Source organism: Hippoglossus hippoglossus, chromosome 10 (genome assembly GCF_009819705.1).
Source record: "Hippoglossus hippoglossus isolate fHipHip1 chromosome 10, fHipHip1.pri, whole genome shotgun sequence".
NCBI lineage: Eukaryota > Metazoa > Chordata > Actinopteri > Pleuronectiformes > Pleuronectidae > Hippoglossus > Hippoglossus hippoglossus.
The window spans coordinates 8,879,330-8,903,019 of NC_047160.1; the positions used below are offsets into that span (position 1 = coordinate 8,879,330).

Sequence of the window (23,690 nt, forward strand, 5' to 3'; positions counted from 1 at the left end):
TACAGACAGACATAATTAAACAAATCCATGGTGACTGTTAAGCGTGAAGGCCTCCTGCTGTGATAGACATATTAACACCAGGATTAGTCCAAAACAATTACAAAATGCTACAGATAGTCCCCCCCCCCCCCCTCCCCCTGGATATGTGTGTGTGTGCGTGTGTGTGTGTATGTGTGCGTGTGAGATCACCTCCGTCGCGCCATGCGGGCCGTGAACACGGGTTGCTTTGCTCACATTGCTCTTACGACTTATGTTTTATTTAATACTTGCCATTTGTTGGTGAGCGCAGGCAGCAGTAGGGACCTTGAAGCAGCAAGCATGCACTAAATAAAAACCACTTTGAACAGCAGCTACGGCAATGACTCGAGTCTCATTATATTGGAACACGTGCCATTATCTCGAGCAGCGATGTGTTCAGTGTAACAATGTTAGGAGCTCTGACGAAAAGCTCAGAGACAGATTTGCTGACACAAAACATACAAATACACAAAGTTGGAGGAATGATTCGCTCTCATTAGTGGATCTGAAAATTCAATATTTTCTGCCGCACCTGAAAAATACTAACCCATCATTCTCCCCCTTGCCCTCCACCCACCTTCTCCTCTCCCTCCGACTCTTGCCAGATGTATTTGCATATTTTTATTCTTCTTCTCCTCTTTACAAACTACGTTGTCAGACGTCGCACTGGCTTCCAGCATGTCACAGAGTATAACATTTTTTCCACGTCTCGTCTATAAATCATTAAATGGCTTCGCCCCAAGATAAAGGGATGACTTGCTTGTACAATATGAAACTACTTGAGCTCTTAGATCATCCGGAGCCAGTTTGTTTGCTGTTCCTCGAGTAAGAACAGAGATTAGTGGATCTTAATGTAGTTACTATGCGCTTGTGAAACAAATCACCAGAGGATCTGAGGAGTAAATTTCGACGTGTGTATAAATGTATTTTCTTTCTTATTACGTGAACAACTTAGAAATATTCCTCTTAAAATACCTTTTCCCAATTGTTGTTGTGCAAATATTTGTCTTAATTCTTAAGTTTTCATTATTTTCAAAGAATTTCTTTTCTAGAAGACTTCCCTGGTGTGTGACTTATGCTGTATAAATAAATTTGATTTCTTCTTTGTCTCCATTAACTCTTTCCCCCATCCCCCTGGCACCTCCTCTTCTCTCCATCTCTTCCTCGGCAGAAGAGGTGGGAAGTCTACCTGCTGGATAATCCTGCATTACATGCTTAATCCCCTAGACGTGTTCTCTCTCTCTCTCTCACACACACACACACACACACACACACACACACACACACACACACACACACACACACACACACACACACACACACACACACACACACACACACACACACACACACGATAAATTGTGGGCGGGATCTTACACACCTGAATGTACAGCACATTTTCCTGCCAACAATACATGTATATTGTCAAGTGACCTGTTTTATTAAATATTCTTATGCTTTTTCTAAGAGTGAAAACACTCTGGGACCGAACACTGACACACAGATTGGATAAAGCGAGCCACTGTCACTAGAGGGTCTGATATTGGTCTCAGAATATAATACCCAAAGCAAAACAGAGGCCTGTGTGTGCATATGTGTGTGTTCTCCAGTGGGCGAAGGGCAAGGGGTGAGAGAAGTGAGATGGATAGAAAAATAAAAACAGAGCGAGGGATATAGAGACGGCATCAGACAGGGAGAGGAGGGAACATGGAGGGAGTATGGAGATCTCTGAGCAGTGGTTCTCATTAAGAAGTGGCTCCGGGGTCCAGTCACTTGGCATTGATTTGTTCAAAACCCATAGCTCCGCCATCGACAAGCTTGCTGTCCTCAAGCCCCTGTCAAAGCCAACAAGTGCCCACAATGTACACAGGCCAGTCTAACAACCAATCGCACGTCAAATCACTGTGACTTTTTATTATTTCTATTCCTCCAAAGCATCAAGCAATACGACTCGTCCAAAAGTCGTCTCAGGACATCCTCATATGACGGAAATAATGACTTATTTAACCAGAGGTCCATCACGTTATTAGTCAAATGGATGCGACAAAAGCCTTCTAATTCCTCTCATAAACCCCAGACAAAAGTGAGAACTCCTCCAAACACTGGAGTGCGTCTCACGTTTCACCGACTCTATTCTGGTGCATAAGTGTGTGTGAGTGTGAATGCATCGAGTTGAATAGCCAATGAATAGAGGCCATAGTCAATCAATAGCAATCTACGGCCAGCCTCCGCGATGCTAATGGAACTGTGCAAGAGTTGGCATTTGGCCAGTGCCATCAATGCAGAATCAGTCTGAAAGCCTGCAGGCGTGCGCGCTCAGCCTGACACACACACACACACACACACACACACACACACACACACACACACACACACACACACACACACACACACACACACACACACACACACACACACACACACACACCAAACGATAGAGACAAGAGGTGAGAATCAAGGCAAAAAGAAAAGAGACGGGAGAGACGTGCACACATAGAAGACAGATGAATGTGCTGTGTAACATTGTTCAGGTGATCGATGGAATCATTTCACTGCCCCCTTTGCCCCGCTGCACGGCCCATCTCCCATCAACTCCCCCTTAAGCTCTGGTCATTAGTAACACACGCACATACATGTGCAGTGCAAGCACTAACACACACATGCAAAGACCAAGTTTCACTTTGTTATCATCCTTAGGGCAAGGTCACGGTGCCCTGTCTCCTCAAAACACACCTTCATGGTGTGTGTGTGTGTGTGTGTGTGTGTGTGTGTGTGTGTGTGTGTGTGTGTGTGTTTGTTAAACCTGTGAATTAGGATGAAAGATTGGCTGGAGGCTTCTAATGTTCAGGGAAAATGTTACATAACTACAGATTATGTATCAAGTAACAAAACTACATTTAATTTTACAAGTCTATTCAGAATCTATGGTTGAAAGTGAATATATCACAATAATCTACTGAGCAAATCCCTCCTGAGCTGTAAATAGAACAACTACAATAAAAAAGACAAGATGTTTCTCCGTCTAATCATCTCCGTGTGGAAGCACATTACACCGAGTTAATTGAGGGAAAAGTGAAAAAACATTTTAGTCGAATGCGTCATCCACCTCACCAAATTGATGGACGGCTAACGCATCGTTTTCAGAGGAGTCATTTCAGTGTGTTCATCAAAGTAATTTGAAAGTAATAAAACTAACTCTATAATACATTACTGTCTGTATGAAGACGGGCGAGGAGTCCTCTCTGTGATTTAAAGGACACGTGGAATCAATACATCTTTCTTAAAAAGGATTGTGAAAGCACTACGCTAACGGAATAAATATATATACGATGAGACGGTGGTTCCCAACCTTCGTGTTTATAGATACAATATGTTCATTTAAGAGTTTTTTGATGTTATTTAACATTAAGTATGTAAAACTCTAAAGTTTTCATACAATTTAAATGACAGTGTTAAGCTCGGTGTAGATTGACATAAGTTGTACAAGTATGCATTAGTGTTGCAGCTTTTTAACGATTTAATCAAACTATTTGAACCATTCATCAAATTTAACTGCATGTACTTTCACCTGTTTTTTATCTATTCCCACTAATCATTTACGATTAGCTAGCTAGCCTGTTTGAACTGTGGTTAGCTTTCTATTACAACTCATCAATTAGTCTCAATTTAGCTATTTAAGTTGTTTATCAATTATATAATTCATCATTTACATTCAGCTTACTATTTGAATAATGCATCTGCTACTAAATTTACCAAGTTCAGGTGACTCAAAATCTGGATTTTTTTCCCGTATATATTTTATGATTTTTAGCAGATGAACTGTTTAACAAAATGTCCATGTGCCTAAAGCGACTGCTGTAGTACATATAGGGTGAGAAATAGTGGGAATCACTGCTCGCCCTTATACAACAAAGGCAGTGAGAGAGTACAGCTCCTGCACATACAAGTGTAGCCTCATTTCCACTTCTGCTTATCAGAAACAATTCCCTGTCTGTGCTTGTGAAACATATATTTGACCTATTTTTTTCCCCTCCTGAAGCAGCAGAGCCAACTACCTGGCTGTCTTCAACAGAAGCACGGCTCTGTGAAACTGCCGGATGCAACTATCTAATGTTCGAGCCATTGTCCTCACCCTCATCTCTTAAAATCGGTTTCACATCTGTCGCAACGTGACAGCCAGGGAGGCAGCCAGGAGCTGGCGGGGCAGAGTGAGTCACAGTCTGGGCAGGAGAAAAGGTAGTCTCCCCTCCTTTTTTATGTTAATAACACAGACCTGAGGAGAGAGTTCGGGAGAAGAGAGGAAAAGATGCAGGAGAGAGAACAAAAGAAGGGGTGAAGAGTTCAGGAAGCTGGAGTCGGTGCTTTGGGGAGAAAGATATTAAAGACGAAGGGAGGTGCTGGGAAGGAAACATGGGCGGGAGGCAGTAGCAGCACGGCGGCATGCAGAGATAGCAGAGAAATGGGGAACATTAGATATGATGAGGAATGGAACGGGGAATGGTTAGTCGGGTTTCGAGTTTACAAACAACAGTGTGATGAGTCAATGAGTCACTGCTGTCGCTGCTTCCCCAGAAGGTATAATGAGGCTGTGTGGATGAAGGATGGCACCTCTAAGACAAAAACTCCTCTCCGGCAGAAATGCTGGGATCAATTTGTCACTTCAGCATGACTGTAATTGCGACACTTTCATCTGTCACGTAGTTAACTCTGACACGGATCGATCACTTAGAGTGTTAGCGTTGCATAGATAACAAATGGGATTACACTGCATCCCACACAGTTGCGCTGATTGAGGATATGACAGTTTCTTGCTTAGAGGAAAATTAAAAAGGTGAATGAAGGTAATGAATAACAATGTAAGAAAAATCCATCCTTTCTTTATTAATATGCAGTGTCAAGTATGTGAAAGGATTTAAATTTACTGCGTCTTCTGCTTTTGTTTTTATCTTCCTCTTTAAAAATGGGTGTTATTAAGCATGAAAACGATGGAGATGAGAGGACAATGATCAGACAGCGTCAGGTGTGGATGGAGGGAGGAACAGAGATATGAGAGGAGTGGGATGTGCTGGGGTATAGGTGACACACATGGCAGCGCCACATGCAGATGGTACACATGGATGAGCAGCCAGCGTAGTGAAGCATAAAACCGGCCAGCTCACTGATCACACACACACACACACACACACACACACAGACACACACACGCTTGTTCACTCACACACACACACACACACACACACGCCCAAAAGCATGCTGAGAACACCAGTTAGCTTGCCAGCCCTTTACTCACCCAAATCACCACTGTGAAAATTAATACCTCCAACCGTCCATGTAAAAACCAGCCATACGCTTTTTCACAGACACACACACATACACACACTTTAAAAATCAATAAATGCATTAAATATTTACATAGGAAAATGCATCCATAAAAAATTGTGAGGAAACCCTTTTGAAACATTTTACGATTAAAGTCGGCTTCATAAAAAAAAAGACAACAGTCTGACATCCCAACAGTTTAAAATCAGTCGTGTTAATCTTAACGATTTCTTTTCCATTTCCTTCAAAACTGACTCCAAAATTGAGATTGACTGCCGGCTGACTGCTTTTCCATCAACGTCACACACAAACACACACACACATAGATGCACATCTCACACACACACATACGTGCTTACCAGATGAGGGATGGGACAGATTGAACAATACCAAAAACACAAAACCCCCAATGTCTCAAATACGCAGATACAGCCGTGCGTATTATACACAAACACACAGGCGCTGACGGCCATGCACACAATAAGGCATGGTGCGTCGGGGAGGACACAGGGGGCTGAAAGCAATCTTCCAGCTGACCTTGAGTAGGGAGGACAAATTGTGTGATGGAGGGAGAAAAAAAAAAAAAAGAGCCCAATGCGACGAAAAGGAGTGAAATACATAATCTATCTCCACTGGCGGAGGGAAACAAATGCTTTCACTGTGATTGAGGACACATCGCCCTCACACATCCAGACACACACACACACACACACACACAGAGAGTTTGGCTTTAAAAACTATGGATGGAGAACTGAAAGCTAAAAATATTTTGAACGGAGAGTGGAATGGACAAAGTGAAGCAAAGAAAGACGATGACAGAGACACAAGGAGAGAAGCTGTGGGTGGAGAGACCAGAGGAGTTGGTAAAGAGGCCAAAATAGGTTGAAACTGGGAGACAGAGGGAGGGGGGCGAGGAGCAGACACAGACAGATGGACAGAGTAAAGAGAGGGAAGGGAGAGAGAGATGACTATAGTGACCGGCCTTTGTAGATGTCTGTTGTTGCTCACTTTCGAGTCGGCTTCACTGAGGCAAAGTCTTAATGACTCACGGCCTGATACTCCGCATAATCAAGCTGTGCATGTGTGGGTCTGTGTGTGTGTGTTGGCGTGTGCGTGTGCACGGTCATCAAGTCGTGTAACAGAGAACTTTATTACCATCTGTTCCCCCACATGCTTATTTGTTTGTATGTGACATGCATGTCTTTTTCAATCGCTTTGCTATTTTCCCTCTCTCCCACTCTGTGCCTCTTCCAATCTCCCTTTGTGTCCGCTCCTCCACGCCGCCTCGCTCCCCCGCGTGGAGGGGTTAGGGTCCAATAAATAGTATCCGACCCCAAAAAATCACAGCCATTATCTCAGTGCCTTTCTTACTACCTCGCTCGTCGTGGCGATATGGAATTGTGCTCCAGCCATTTTAATCAAAGCCTGTGTGTGCGCCTGTCAGCCAGTGTCAATGTGTGTTTGGATGTGTGTGTGTGTGTGTGCGCGCCTCAGTACCTGTCGAGGCCATTAGATGGAGCTGGTGGCTGACTGAGGGAAAAAGAGATGGAGAGAGCGAGATGGAGAGAGAGCGAGATGGAGGGGGGGGGAGAGAGAGAGAGAGAGAGAGAGAGAGAATCCGAGGATGGATAGCTAAATGAAATGGAGGGGAAGGCTCACTCTCCTCCACCTGCAACTCCAATTTCTCTGGCAGTGTGTTTTTAAGGTGTCCAACAGTGTGTTGTAGCCTGGATTGCTTGTGTCCAGAAGCATCAATTATTTATGGCACCGTGAGTATCACTTGGTAGTAGCAGTATGTTGCTGGTTGTAAAAATAAAATAAAAAAAGATAGAAAAAGAAAAGAAAAAAGTGCACCCTGGAGCAAGAGCGCAGAATATAAAAAATTAAACCCTGATTCATGCTATACATTTTAATTGGTCAAATCCTGAGCCGGGAAATTGTGGTGTAGCAAATACCAAGAAGAGAAACTAGTAGAGAAACAGGCACAAAACCAGGGTCAAAAATCTAAAACACATTTTCCTAATTACACGTTGTTGCTTTTCCTGCTATAGCATATCACAAATGCTCTCAGTGAAAAAAAGACTGACAACTACAGACACATATAAAGTCTAATTACTGATTTCATGGCCTAAAGTTAAAACCAAACGAGATTCAGCGAGAACCCTTTTGATTTTTTTCTTTTTTGTGAATGTGCCTTAAATCGTCTGGACTCATTGTGAAAATCTTCAAAATGAGGTTACGATCTTACAAACACACACACACACACAGAACTCTCACAGAACTCTCTCTCTCTCACACACACACACACACACACACACACACACACACACACACACACACACACACACACACACACACACACACACACACACACACACACACACACACACACACACACAATCCTTGAGTTTGTGGGGAAAAACAACACACAGACACGCGCGCACCTGTGCAACCACAGACCTTGTTGGCAGTTCACAGAAAAAGGGACGGTAGCCTGGAGGAAGGGCAGGTGTCCACAGATGGAGCTCTCGCCGTCTCTCTCTCCCTCGCTCGCTTTCTCTTCCTCTGCCACAGATGGACCCGATCACACCTATTTCTCTCTCACATGCCCTATAGCTACATAATCAGCATGAGTGTGTGTGCGCGGCTGACTTGTTTATTCTCACATAAAAGTGAATGAGCCTCTAAATATGCGTGTGCGCCGAGAGTGGGTTTAACCTACAGCACGAGCGAATGTGGTGTTAACTGTTTTGGCGGCAGCTACTATAAAGTGGAGATACTAGATTTCTATCTGTCACTTCTTTTAAGCCAGTTAGAGTAAATGTGTATCTGTGTGCGTTTGGAGAGACGTGCACATTTCCCTGAAAAAACTCATGTTTCAGAGTTTAGCATGAAAATGAATCCCAAGATCGGGCAGCGTCTGCTGGCTCAGGATAACGTTTCATTTCCTTTCATATTTGCATGTTTGGTGCCAGCTGAACACGTGTGAGGTGGCCTGCAGAGGGTCTGTCTGCCTCCGATGGCAGGGGGTCCCTTCTAGCCAATGGGACCACCCGCTCTGTGAATCAGGAAGTGAACCACCGATCTGTCATCTGTCTTCATAAACCCACCAGTCAGGACCCTCCTAATTAGTCACCATGGAAACCATGGCTAATTCCCTGGTCTGCCATGCCAATCACATCCTGTCTGTGGCAGCAATCAGAAAAGCACATTTATCCACTGCTGGGCTGGATCCGTGTAACAGATGTGTGTGTGTTTGTGTGTGTGTGTGTACACATGTGGGTGTTTCTGGGAGCTTGTATGTGCGAGCTTGTGAAAGGACTGTATTTCCTTTGACAATGTCTCCTTTATCTTTTAGAGGAGAGAGGGAAGAAGGAAAAACAACAACCCATATTCTGGCTGTCTGGCTTGTAAATTCATCGTGTTTGCTCAGATAGAAGGCAGATGTGTCGGGGCTGCTGAAAGGGGTGTGTGCCACGTTGTGATTGTCTGTGGGAACTGTTTGATTAGCTTGATGAGTGCTAGCAATCCCCTCACACCCACAAAGCAATCAAACAACTATTATATGACATCGCACACAAACACAAACACACAGATGGACACAGATGCCGAGACATGTAGTCGCACTTGACCTTTTCCCGCTTGAGGTCAAACGGTCTCGTCAAACAACACAGACGCACAAAATATAACCCCTGCACATTCACACGGATCACTTTGAATTTTAAATTAAAAGCCACATCACATCCAACTGACCAATCAATTAACCTGCCTTGATTTAGAGAGGCAAATACCTCGAAACAACCTTGTAGATATTGAGGAACACACACATGAATAAATTATGGATTAATGGCGGAACAGGGCAACCCATGTCCCATCCATTTCCAGCCGTCAGCTGCCTGTCAATCACTGTAATTACCATCAATTGGAACGCGCTCACCAGAAAAAGCTGAGGGCTGACACACAAGGGTGCCCTCACATGCTCAGCCGACTTCAAATCAATGACCAAAAAAAAAAACCACACAGGGACTTGCGCACATCCGAACGGCGCACACTGGCATTCGCGGATGCCAATCATAAACTTCAAGCGCACATCAAAGCCAAGTTCTATTCAGATGTATGCCGTTTGATCACCGCCTCCGCCGTGTACACATTCATCCTCGCACAAACTCCACCGTATATATATATATATATTTATATATATATGAGTCTGTAACCTACATTGCAGCAAGGCATTCAAATCCAACATGTATAGGTTTTAAAAGCTGTGTGCTACTTTATTTTCTGTCTGAGCGTATACATGAGTGAGTGAGCATCCATCCACAAGCAGATGACACAGGGATTGGCTACAGTCAAGTTCCAGCCAGACTCATCTGTTCCTCACAATGCCACCTGACTTCTGTAGGGACAAAGGAGTATCTGAGGGTCTTACCTGTCTCGTGAGAGAGGGTCTTGGTTCTTCCTGTGTTGCCCGAGTGATGCATCGCTCCGTACTTGTCTCTGTTTCTGATTAACCCTCTGCCCTTATCTCCTCTCCTCCACGCTCCACTCCTCTCCGCTCCCTTAAGAGTCCTCTTTTCTTGATTCTCAATCTTCTTGCGCCCTGTTTTCTCCTCTTTTGTCAAAGTCCTCCCTCTCAGCCGCCTCTCTCCCTCGCTCTTGTTCTTCTTTGCTCTTCTTTCCCTTTCTTCTCCCCTCTCCGCCTGTTCGCACTGAGCTCTGTGAAGCACAATCCGTTAGCTGAGTGCAGGAGGAGAGAAAGAGAGAGAGAGAGACAGAGCCGGAGCCTGACAAACACACACACTTGCGCAGTGTGGATCGGGACACTTGCACACGTGTAGCTCTTGCACCGAGAGACAAACGAATGCCACACACCAAAACACCAGAGGGAAAAAAGATGAGCGCAATGCCCTGTTCAGCTTTTCTTCAGGAGACAGCAGGTCTTTTTGTCTTCCTCTTGTTTCTAATCCTCAGTCGTCTCTTTCGCTCAATCCGTCACAGATCAAGGGCAGCTCGGGCATTGGGGAACGGATGGATGAGGCGACACTGAGTGAAAAAGAGAGTGCCTTTCAGCCTGTGGCAGGCAGAGCAGAAGAGAAGGGGAGATGTGGCAGCAGCTCCATCCTCCATCTGCCCACAGCTGAGACTGAGAGCAGACTCGACACGCACACACGCACGCTCTCTCTCTCTCTCTCTCTCTCTCTCCTCCTCTCTCTCTCTCTCTCTCCTCCTCTCGCTCCCTCTCTCACTCTCTCTCCTCCTCTCTCTCTCTCTCTCTCCCAGCAGCGCCGCACCACCGAGATGGAGGGGGAGGAAGGATGACGACGGGAGCTAACGAATAAGCCAAGGGGAGAGAGAAAGAGGGTTAGGGGTGAAACAGTGAACGAGGGACAGCGTCGTGGTAGAAGAAAGGGAGGAGGAGGTGGTGGTGGTGGCAACGAGGGTGGGCGCACGCAACGGAGCCCATGGGCACTAGAGAGTGAAAGAGTGACAGAATTGTGGAAATGTGACAAAGCATGCACATCAAACGCGAAGGGGAAAGAAAGAGAGGAGTAGACGAGATAGAGGAGACACAAGGGAACGGGTGGCGAGAGGAGAGGTGAGAAAATGAGGCAAGGTGGAAGGAAAGGAAAGATGAGGGTTGAGGGTAAAAGGAGAGAAGAGAAGGCGGTGAAAACAGAGAGCGAGGATGGAGATGGGGGGAGGAAGGGCAGAGGACACTGCGGCGATGAAGCCAGTAATATGTCAGATGTCACATGGGCGTGTTCACATTCACATAACCTCCCTAAATAGGAGAAGAACAATGTCTAATAGAGCAGGAGAGGATGGCAGCAACAGAAACACCACAGTGACAAAGCTCTTGTCCTACAACCAAACATCAAGCTCACATACTAAAACCCTTTTCATCTTAAAGAGAAAATACTGTCTTTGTTATCTAAGTGATGAATAATTTTGTTGCAGACAGAGCACAGGGACTGAGTGGCAACATCAAACCAGCTAAAAGAAGCTGCTCAAACACAAAGGTGCCGTCTCCTCCTCCTCTGTCCTCTCTCAGTCTCAGGAAGCAGATTAGCAGGTGAGTGAAGGTCCTGGTAGTGCCCAGCAGAGGGCAGACATCTTGTCACACATCAACCAACAGGCTGAGGTCATCTGTCGCTACAGCATCATGCTAAAATATTAACGACATCACTGACAACGCTGCATCCAGATGCCTCACATGCAGCAGCCCTGCATCATCACAGCTGTTCATTTGATGACTTAGAGACAAGTCATCACTATTAAGATTATTGATATTTAAGATATTGTTGGGGTCTCCTCTATTCTCTTACTTTATGGAACCAGTGAGGATTGTAAAATGTGTTGGCTGAAGCCAGTGGAAAAGAATGATGACTCACAAATGTAATAGGGCAGTTTTGAGTTAACTAAGAGTGAAGATAGAGCACAAGCACACACACACACTGAGGAGCAGGCATAGAGCTGTTGTTTAGAGACACTACAGCCTCTACAAGCAGGTTTGTGCAGTGTGTGCTGTAGTGAGGAGAGAGGAGGAGATGGGCGGTAAAGGCCAACCCCTGAGTCACCACTCCAGGGGACCGCTGTCAGCCTCATTTTCTACCTCTTCATGTGAGAATGTCATTCTCAGACGCTATCTATTATTCTCAATGAGTCGCTGATGCACACCATGCACCAGGGCACGCACATATAAGGCTCATATGTGTGCCCACGTACGCACATGCTCGCACATACATGTGTGCAGATTAAGAGGGTTGCACCGGTACACAGGTACTCTCCCTCAGTGCACACACAGGTGTTGAGACTGGGGGGTGGGGGTTTGCGGCTATGACTTCATCATATTAAAGTTGAGAGTGCGGCCCAGGTAGAATCAGCGAACGTGCAGACGGAGTCGCTGGATTTCTCGATGAGGTTCGCGTCGATTTGTCATGATAAAAAACCCATCTCAGACAGAAACAAATTGCTTTTCTTGACAACACCTTGTAATACTCCATCATGCACACGTATTCGCACACTTGCATGGGTCCCCTCGCACAGACACATGTACATGCACACACATGTGAAGGCAAAGTGTTACATTCTCTCGTGCAGGTTATTTATCAATGCCATTCAGCATCATTATACCTGGCATATCTGTATAAGCATATATATTAGATGTATATGTGGGCTACACAGAGGCTCCCACTGAGTGCGAGTCACAAGAGAATCCATTCTACCTGCTGTACTTCTATGTGGATGACACAAGGTTGTACACAAAGGATGTAAGAAGAAGAAGAATGTCTTACAGAAACAAGAAAGAGAGCACAGTGAAAGGTCATGTGCGCTAATGTGAGCAAGGATCATGTAATGGCATGAGAAGTAATACCTCTGCGTATTAGGCCTATTATGCAGATCCTTCTTTATTTCTTTCCCTCTTCTTTCTGTCTTTATCTCACAAGTACATTTTTAGCTTAATATTGGCTTTTCTAAAACTCAAACCAGGCTGTTTGAGTTTCAGCCCGTCGATTTATACACTCCCAGCATGTTATTCCAGATTTTTCAGAGTCTCTAAGCCTCACAATTCCTTTCTTTGCTCACTGACTTTTTTTGTTCTTTTTCCTTTACCTTTGCCTGTTCCCATCCACCTACCACTTCTTGTTTCTCCTCCTTCTACCTGCCTGATCTGAAACACAGAGAGCGCTGGAATGGAGGGGAAGAGGGGGAATAAATGGAGAGAGAAGGTGTGCTATAAGGTGCCCCCATGGGTTGAACATGGTCATTTGTCATGAGGCTGAAAGCTTAAGAAAAGACTAGTTAACCTTTACAGCTGATCCCCTTGAGACAAAGGAGGGGAAAAAAAACACACAGCCAAGCAAAACAGCTCCAGGAGAAGGCGGACAGCACACACGCACACGCACACACACACACACACACACACACACACACGCACACGCGCACACACGACCCTTACAGTAGGCTTCAGAATTGACTTTAGTGAAGCCGTTCGACACGAAGCGAGAGGTGGTAACCAGGTTGTCACCACTTCCCCCCTCCACAACTCTCGCTCTTTTCCCTCAGCGAGAAGCCATGTTGTCTCCATGGTCCTTTTCCTGCCTCCTCCATCCCTCCATTCTTGTCATCCCCCCACACCCTGCCAGAGTAATTAATCACCTTGTGCTAATGAGCTATTAACTAATGACAGATTGACATGCTTCTGCCTGTGTGCGCATGTATACACGTGTGTGTGTGTGTGTGTGTGTGTGTGTGTGTGTGTGTGTGTGTGTGTGTGTGTGTGTGAGTGAGTGTCGCCGGAGCCAACCTCAGTGCACTAATGTGATTAATAAGGTTAAGCTCTGATTAGGGATGGATCAAAAGGAGTACACGCACACGCACCTGTACACACAGAAGCACACATGCATGCGCACAAACACAATGAAATCCCACATTTCTTTCATTCACAGGGCAAAGAACACTGACTACTGTCAACCTGCTGTACATCTGATTATATATAAAACTAGGGCACAGAAAAATATACATATATCCTCATTACACAGACGCTCACTCTGCGTCACATCTCTGGGAAAAAGAGGGAACTTTCAGAGTAATGCACATCAGCACCAATGAAACCTTAAAATCTCTTTTTTCTTGTTTCTTTGATGAAATTTTCAGATGTTTGTCGACATTTTTTCCCCCATTTTTAAGTTTCATTCAAACCCGTGGGGATCAACACAGTGTGCTTTACTCTCAGTTCTTGAGAAACACACACACACACACACACACACACACACACACAGTCCTCCCCTCACCTTCAAGGCTGCTTTCAGCACCACGGACAGCTACACAATGGAGCCGCTTTATGAACAAATCTGAAGTGTCCTTAGAACAATGTCCTTGTTTTGGTGCCCAGCGTAAAAGTCTCCTTCTATGAAATAACAATCACACCTTAATAGACTGTGTACCAAACAATTACAGTGTAAAAGAGAGGCACTATATCAAACTGTTACACAAATAGGAAAGTGTTGCATGAGACCGTTAGTTACAGTAGAGGTCCTGGAGTCGCTTTAATCAGATGTATTGGACTCTAAAGCCTCTGCTTTCCAATTCCAAGAGAAATGTAGTTACAGCCAGATCATTTGATACTCCAGAGAATGCTTGCACTACATAATAGGGAGTCTAGCTGCTAACATGTGTGCAAGCGTGCACATGTGTGCATGCCACCGTGAGGGTGTATGTGCACAACCAGTGCATGTACTGTACTGTATGCACCTCTGTGTGTCTCTGACCTAACAGTCCGTCCCCCCGGATAAGTTTTGGCGCATACCGAGACTCATTTGCATTCTTGCAGCTCTCTCATTTTTTTCCGTGGCTTTAGAAGTGAACAGCTGTTTAATGGTCATAGCTCTTCAGAGACAGGACATTGGGAAGCACAGAGGGGGTTAGCCAGGGTTTCTGCACTGCCAGACATACACACACACACACACACACACACACACACACACACACACACACACACACACACACACACACACACACACACACACACACACACACACACACACACACACACACACACACACTGAGGCACACACCAGGTAAAGCCTGGTTCAGCTATGGTTCTGAGAGAGAGAGATGTGACCATTTAGCAGATGTTTTCTTTCCCAAAAGTCACTTTGGAGGCTTTTCACTCAGTTGAATTTAACAACAGTGGAAAACAAAGCTGGCCACACATGTCGTATAATGTAGCTGCTGTGACAACAAGAAAGAAAAACCCTGCTCAGTATGGCAGAACTATAGTGCTGTAGATTTAAAAAGCAGAATATGTGTCAACATACAGCATGTGAGCACACACTCCTGGTATAGCTACATGTTCCAAACAACTAATATCTGTTCTGTATGCCACTGGAATAATTGGAAACATGTATTTTGAGAGGATGGATAGATGGATGGATGGATGGACGGAGCAGTGGAGGGTGTTTCATAAAACCTGATTTAAAAAGCAAAAGAGGGGATTGAGGTTGGATTTTGGGGTTGCAAGGTGGTTGACTGAGTTCTCTAATTTTTGAGGATCTCGAAAATTCATAAAAGCTATTTGAACCCTGCACCGCAGACTCGCTGATACACATCGAAGCAAAACTGCATCCAGTGGCCTTCATCTCTGCGCTCATTTTGACTATTTGACTTAAGCAAGCAGTGCAGATGCACACAGATGGGTTTGCAGTTCATGCGATGCCAAAAGAAGGGATTTGGTGGGAGGAAAGAGAAGTGAGAGGTTATCGCCTCGCAGTGGGAGGTGTCGAGAGCCATCCTGCTTCCACAGTCTTCTCCTCAGTGGGGGGCTCTCATGTCTTGACCTTTATGTCTCGGAAATTTATTTTTTGATAAAGTGCATTGTCCAGAGCAGATTAGAGCTGCACATCGAGACACAGGTCACGCATATGTCTGATTGATTGATTGACAGGTTAACTGACTCCACAGACCACAGCCGTTTGAATACCAGAGCTATAAATTAACATGTTAACAAAATCTTAAAATATATTTGATCTAAAATAATAATTTGACAAAACTTAGAAATGGTTAATTAAATATGCCTCTTTATACTGAGGATGGCTCAGTATATTTTTGTTAAATTGCCAAATTATTATTAGCAATTGATTAAAGGGAACACCTCATGTTAAATTTGTAATAAGATTCATTGAGTTGTATGTAAAAGAACATCTAATCATTACATCATTTATATTTTCTTTATTTCTTAACTCTCTTGTAAGCTCAACATTCCCTAATTTTATGAGCATTTCTAATGTACATCATTTTTGACATAAAACATCAGTAAAGATCACACACTGTAACATCACTTTGTCTTTATATGATGACAAAAGCAAATGTATTTGTTACATAATATTAATATTACATACAGTATATCAAACTTAAGTTGGGTCATAACATTGTTTATTTGTGTATTTTTTCAAAAGGATGAAAAGTGCAATTCAACTTTGTGACAGAAGAAAGTGTTCACTTCATTACGTGTCTGCATGCGGAATCTGTCAGTAAGACCTGAGAGTGAGACTTCTCGTTGAGTGAGACATGTGTAATGTTAGCAGACCTTTGGCAAGGACCCAGAATAAGAATTTGATGAAAAACTAACTTTTAGTTTAGGCATTTCATGGTGGCGGGTGACCCAAAGATTACATTGTAGCCACTGTGTCCGAGTAGAGAGGATCGACAGGACCAATAACGAAACCACCATTCATTTACACAGATACATATATAAACATATGGGCCCAGGTTGAAAAATACACTAATTCCTCACAAAGAAAGTGGGAGGAAAATCAAAATCTAATGAAAATGTGTTTAAATTTGTAATTATGACTACACAACAACGAAGAAGATCTAACAAGGTTTAACATCAGACATCTGCCGGGTCAGGCAATAATCTGGATCCCAAATCTCAGTGAAGTGAGTAATAAGGTCCCTGTCGTTTCTATATTCTATACATCCTACATGTTTATTCACCTATTTGGTTACAATTAAAAAAATACACACAAAAAAACAGCCAATTGTTTTAACAATTTCCATGGCAACGTGACACCATCAACGATAGTTTTAAGAAACTAATCCCATATCGAACTACTAGATCAGTGCAATGATGTAGGGTCCACCAACTTTTCAGATGAAACTTTCTGAAGTCTCATCTTTCAGGCCGTTTCCTTTCAGACGGAACAATCCCTTCTTCTTTCTCTGTGATTGGCAACCAGGCGGAGCTGCCACAACCTGGGAGTGTAGACACAGAGAGGCTCAAAAACAAAGTGCCTTTAAAGCCTGACTGATGTCGACCTGTTGTGTATGTGACACAACATATTAATGTTGCTGCTGTAATTATTATTACAAAACTGGTAGCTTTCAAAATGCTGTGATAAATGACCCCCTTCTGGTTCCCTAAAACCGGAGTGCAAACCTTTTCTCACTGGCTCAGCATCGCACTTTTTAAAGATCATGCAATGGCATTCACAAAAAAAAGCTGGGTGGAGATGGACAGGGCCAACAGAGATGTTCAAGAATGTAAAAAAACGGTTTAATTGATTATAGAAGAATAATCACGTCATCATTGATTTAGCTTGAACCGGAAAAAGAAATGTCTTTATTTAGCACATGCTCATTTATCCATCAATCACTGGTCATGATGTCGATATAAGAGCACACCTGAACAGCGTCTGAGCTGCTGCCTGAGTTCTCCTTTCACCAGCTTCCAGAAAACGTCCATAACACGAATGAAAAGTAAAAAGAAAAAAACAAATACAAAAGACATCAAATGCCAAATCTCAGACATCTGCATGATGATAAGAAGAGGGTATGGAGGAGCGAGATAGGCCGAGAGGAGGACGGGGGGGACAGGGACAGGACAGCTCTAACATAGAGACGAAAGACCTCCCAACAGCCCAACACGGTGGGCCTGAGGAGAAGAGGGTAAATGAAAGCCTGGACGAAAGAGAACAGAGAGGCCAAAAGACACAAGAGGGAGACGAGGGCAGAGTTGGATCAAACAGGAGGATTGATGGGCTTGTAATTTTCCTCTTTTCTGCCTGCTAAAGATGATGAATCCCTCTATGGGGAGTTTAATCAACAAAGAGCATGCACACAAGCCGTGCCGCAACAAACCTGTCACGGGTAAGTAAACAGCACAGTACAAACAGCCACAAAGCCCGTGGTGTGACACGGAAGCGGCACTACTGTAAATTATCACATTCTCAGCTCCAGGAAAAGTTTTTGTGTCCATCCGTGAGCAAACATTTGTGCTCAATAATTTCAGAAAATTGGAAGCTAAGAGACGGAAAACACTCTCCTGTCAGAGAACATGCATGTGTGTTTTCCAGGAAACAGTGGACTGATTGCCAGCTGGAAAGAGGTTGTGTGTGTGTGTCTGTGTGTGTGTGTGTGTGTCTGCTCTATATGTTCTACACTTGGCATGAAAGCTGCCTCTTTACCAGACTGAATAGATTACAATGCTTGTGCCACACAGATCAATACACACAAGTTATGGCAAAATTAATTGCTTGTGACAACGCAAAGGAAGACCACGAAACCCGAGCATGTGTGTGTGTGTGTCTGTGTGTGTTTGTGTGTGTGAGCTCATTGTCTGAGTGAATTGTGCATTAACTGAAATAGTTATTGTTAGTCAATAAGCAATTTCTATGTACGAGGCCAGCAGAACGTATAGTCTATTAATTCATTTATAGCAAACACCCTTGAAAATTCTCAATGAAAATGAGGAGTACAGCACACGTAAAAATGGAGAGGTATGGAAGAGAGGGGGAGGAAACAAGGGGAAAACACGTGAGTTTGGGGGCTTCTGTGACCATGATCGATAGATAGAGAGAACAGGGGCTCCCAGAAGGAGACGTGTAAAAGTAGGATAGCACCTCTCCCTTGACACCTCTCCTCTCTGCCCATTTATCTAAGCACAAGTCACCTCTCCATCTCGTGCCCTCCTCCTCCCGCTCTCCTTTCACCTATGACTCCCCCTGCTCCCCTGCCTCTCCACTGTTCTCGGTTGTTTTCCAACGCATCATCTCCCAGCATTCCCTCCTCCTCCTCACCTTCCTCCTCTGTGTCCGTTTATTCATCTGCTTTACACCCATACAACCGACACAGACAAAAAGACAAAACCTCTCCATCCCACTGGGTTTCCTCTTCACCACACTCGCCTGTGAAGGCTTTCAAAATTTGTCCCGCACTGATCCCAGATGACACACAGTGCACTTTTCCTTTATGAAAAACCTATATTTACACCCAGGGACTGCTTACAGAGGCTCATGTCCTTTTATCTCAGCTGGTTTGCCCTGCTTTGCATTCATGCCGCTGCAGAAGTTTCAACACATTCAAACTAGTGGTCTATGAGGGATACTAATGGAAGCTGTTCAGGGCACCACTTATTGTCCTGTGCGTCTCAAATGCTCAACAAGCCAAACAGCAGTGAGACCACTAAGGCGACAATAGAAACAGTCCTCTGCCTCTTCGCCCGAAGTTCCTGCCCGAGTCTCACTTCCATTCTTCTTCTGTCCGCCCCGATATCTATCACTTTCTCACTCATTAACCACACCCCCCTCGCCATCCCTCCATTCCTCTTCCTCTCTCTGGAGAGGAAAAAACAAACAGCTGCCAGGGTCAGGCTTGCATATGAATTCCAAATGACTTTGAAGGGCACAGGGGCCAACCAACTTTCACTAGAGGAGAGGCCGGTAAAGAGCGTGCGCCCGTGCGTGCACCCAAACAAGTGCACAAAACAGCATTGAATAAATAAGGCCCACTCCTCGACCCACACACATACACGCACTTGATCGCGAAGTGGAGCTCCTCTTTGAATCAATACTGCATTTTAAGTCATCCTACAGTCAAGGTGAAGGCAGCGTGCATGTGGAAAGCGGATCTGTGGTCGGTTACATACACAAACATATAGATCATGCATGCGTGTGTGCGAGCGAGTGTACAAATGGCTAAAGCTTGCTGCGATGACAAAACGCTGTAAAGCTCAATAAACAGAAATGCTCTATGCGCGGCTTTGCTCACTTCATCTCACTCTGATTTATTTCACAGGAATAAACTGCGCCGCTAAACTTTACAAAGACACGAGAAGTCAATTTCACCTTCACCGGCTCAACAACCATGGCTCAATTTGCTTCTCTCCCTGGGTCAAGATGAGTTGATGAATCATTTTTCATCTTATCAATCACATGGGTGTGATGTGCCTCCACCTTGTCTGTATTCTGAGTCTGCTCTCTATCACTGTCTGTTACCGTTCATTCATCATAAATAAGACGGAGCTTTATATTATTCATCGCAGCTCAGCAACGGTTTAATCATTACGTTGCATAACCCTTGATTCTTTTCTGACATTTTCTCTCTGATGGAGCTGACACCAGAGTCTAATGTGATCAATCAAGAAAAGTTTGAATTCATTAACTGGTCTTTTTGTTTCAAAGAAAAACAAACATGCTCTCTCAAGACGTTTTAAGACCTGAACTCTTCAGCACGCAGCAGATGATTCTCCGCTCAGACGCTCTCACAACCACACAGACATTTCTGGAGTGTTAGGTTGAGAGGAGCTGCAGCAGGAAGAGGCAGGACATAATGTATAAATGAGATCACGTGTTTTGTTTTCAGAACATCAACACCGGCTTATAAGCAAAAGCTCTTTTGACATCTTCATCACTGTCTTCTACACGTGTGGCGGCACTTTTACCTCCGGAGATATTTGTATTCTTTGTGATGGTGGAAAGTAGGGATGGATCGTGATCATGGACTATGGTTACAAAAAGACTGCTTGATATAAAATGTGCCTACTCACATATTCTACCATTACTGCCAATGAGTCCTCCACTTCAATTGTCATTGCTGCTCCCTTCATTTCTATCAGACATTTTCTTATGTATAAATAACATTGACATACCTTTCTATAATGCTAAAAACAGTTTCTTCTTATCAATGTTGTAAACACAAAGTAATTGTGTTTATGTGATCAGCTATATATGTTTGGGGTTAACGACAGGGGATCTAGCACCTTGTGAAGCCCTATGAGACCAATTGTGATTTGTGAATATGGGCTATAGAAATAAAATTTGATTGATTGCTGTGTTCACACCAGATGCTACATGAAAAAAAATCGAATAGACCCAAGCAGTAAATATTCAAAAGAGGAGAGGACGCAGTTCTGCCGTGTACATGTACATCGGAGAAGACAGCGCTGGGGAATTTCAGCCTTTTCAGGAGCGGTGTGTGTGCATGTCTGCTGACCAGTGGCCGGTTTGATCACCCGCTAGCTCAGGTCGGTGCCAGGACCCGAGTACGGGGAGTTTCATTCTCAGCACTGATTGGCTTTCCCTACACCGCATTTCACAAAATGTTTGTTAAACTTGAGCAAATTCGTGCCATTCGGGTCACATGGGGCAAGAGATTCGGAATTTGCATATTTGCATCGAAGACTGCGTTTTCAAAAACAAGCCCTCCGGAGAATGTGAGGAGATTATCTGGAGTTCAGTGCATGAGTAAAAGCAGGTTTATTTCACTTTACAACTGATTTAGTTTAATTTGTTCAGGATCAACTAGATAAATGGTATAGTACGTGTTGTGTTTTAGCTCTTTAGTACAAACAAACCAAGATGAATACACATGGCTGCATGGATTGATAGGTAACCTATTTATTGGACAGCCCTGCTGATTGCTGTCGTAAATTGTTGTAAAGAGCTCGAGGAGGAAAAACGAGATTCCGAACATGATAACTAACAACTAGACATGTTGGGCATACAAAACAGGTCCGTTGTATTTATGGGGTTTAGTTTCCCTTTCACATTCCAATCAATCAATTTCCTCACATTCACATATCAGTGCACGCACATGTTGCCACGGTTACCAAATGATCTTTCATAAATTAATGGGTTGCTTACACAAATGGCTTCCTTGACATTTTTCATGAATATAAGCAGATGAATGGAATGTTAACAGGTAAAATGTGAGATATAAAAGCAGCCGGTGTAAAGTGTTTGGCCTCCACAGGAGAGCTTCAGTGTTCCTTCGTATATATAAGACTCTCAAAGTCTCTGAAACTCTCTCAGAAGGATGAAAACTGTTCGTCGACGAGATATTCTCTCATTTGGAGTTTTGGTTCTGGCAGTGGAGCGCTGCCTGCACAAAATCGGACATAAATATTCACTCAGGGGGATCTGGTTAGATATATCATAACTCAGTGACCCCCTCATGCCCTACATACATAGATCTATATATATTCTATTTTTCTACTCATTCATTCCAGTTTTTCCCCATAATCCATCTCCCATCTGTGCATCATAAGAGCCCCTTTGATGTTACATTCTGTAACATATATGCAGCATCTACATACTGCACATCGGCCTGTGTCTGTCTTCGGCGGCAGATAAGATCAGGACGCTCGACTGGATTCAGTCTTAAGGAGAAAAAAAATTGTTTTGAATCATTTTCAAGCCGCACAAGGAAATTGTACTTAACGTCTCACAGAGTGGGTTTCAACAGCGGCTGACGAAATTTAATTCAAGACTTTTTAGGGCTCGAGTATATGTCAGTGTGTATGTGCCTGCTCGTGTGTGTGTGTGTGTGTGTGCATGTGTGTGTGAGCCCTTCCAAGTCTTTGAGTTTTGGCAGTGAGATCAGAAGAAATGTGCGTTGTTGTGTTTGTGTATGTGCGTGACGGTGTGTGTGTGTCAGGGAGAGAGGGAGAGAGAGTAGGCATGAAAGTGAGAGTCTGCTCTGAGACGTTTGATGTAGAAGAACAGCGTCTGCTGTCTGTCAGCCAACTGCCAACCCTCTATCACCATCCCAACACATGGCCTCTGCAAAGTGTGTGCATGTGTGTGTGTGTGTGTGTGTGTGTGTGTGTGTGTGTGTGTGTGTGTGTGTGTGTGTGTGTGTGTGTATAAGTGGCCTGATTAGGCAGGGACTTGGCTATGTGACACTGCTACACAGCTAGTTAGACTCACAACGCGCACCTCACTGTGTCACCGAGTAAATGTGTGGGCCTGAGAATGCAAAACAGGATTTTGTTTTTGAGTCACATGACATAGACACGGCGAGAGACCGAGGGAAGAGGTGAGGGTAAGGGTGTGCGAGTGTGTGTGTGTGTGTGTGTGTATGTGTGTGTGTGTGTGTGTGTGTGTGTGTGTGGGCGTATTGGAAAGGGTGAGTAATCTCTCACTTTTCATACCTCTCATGCTACACCACCAATCTTTGGATGGGTCCTTAACAGACAGAGTCAAGTACACTCATGACTAATTGTTAACTGATGCATGTGTGGCTTAGAGTGTATCTGAACATCTCTAGTGTGTGTGTGTGTGTGTGTGTGTGTGTGTGTGTGTGTGTGTGTGTGTGTGTGTGTGTGTGTGTGTGTGTGTGTGTGTGTGTGCCAAAACATCACAGAGCCTGTTCCAACGTGGCAGATGTTTCAGACGACCCACTCCTGTTTTCATCTGCAACTCCAACTTTGTCCAAGTACGATAAATGAGCACCAAAAATTATATAAGAATAAAAAAAACACAAAGGAGAGAATTGCAGTGAACAAGAAAAGGAAAGATGCCGCTTTCTATATTTGGCCTCAGAAAGGCCATGAGATGCTTTTATGATGGTTTTTAGTTGGATGGGGAAAAACAAAAGCTGAAAAGATGCAGCAGATGTGTGAAGAAGTGAAAGACAGGGGGAACAAACACAATGAAAGAGTATGGAGAACAAAAGCGGAAATGAGGTCTGCTCAAAAAGTCAAACACTTGTCTTTGACTCACACTCGCACACATGCATGCCTATGCAAACTTAGGCGCAAACAAAGAAAATAAAAACAGTGAGAGAGGTGG

At 44.1% G+C, this 23,690-nt stretch overlaps 1 protein-coding gene across 4 annotated transcripts in view; it reads right to left on the minus strand.

Annotated features, from left to right (window-relative positions):
• Positions 1-10,496, minus strand: part of tenm2 (teneurin transmembrane protein 2) — a 107,509-nt gene extending 97,013 nt beyond the window's left edge. For 2 of the 4 annotated variants that reach the window (XM_034597698.1, XM_034597697.1), the window contains exon 1: positions 9,767-10,496. In XM_034597698.1, the coding sequence (XP_034453589.1) occupies positions 9,767-9,818 (52 nt within the window). In that variant the 5' untranslated portion in view covers positions 9,819-10,496. The remainder of the gene's footprint in view (positions 1-9,766) is intronic. The other 2 variants (XM_034597700.1, XM_034597699.1) reach the window with 1 other exon arrangement.
• Between the last annotated feature and the right edge of the window lie 13,194 nt (positions 10,497-23,690).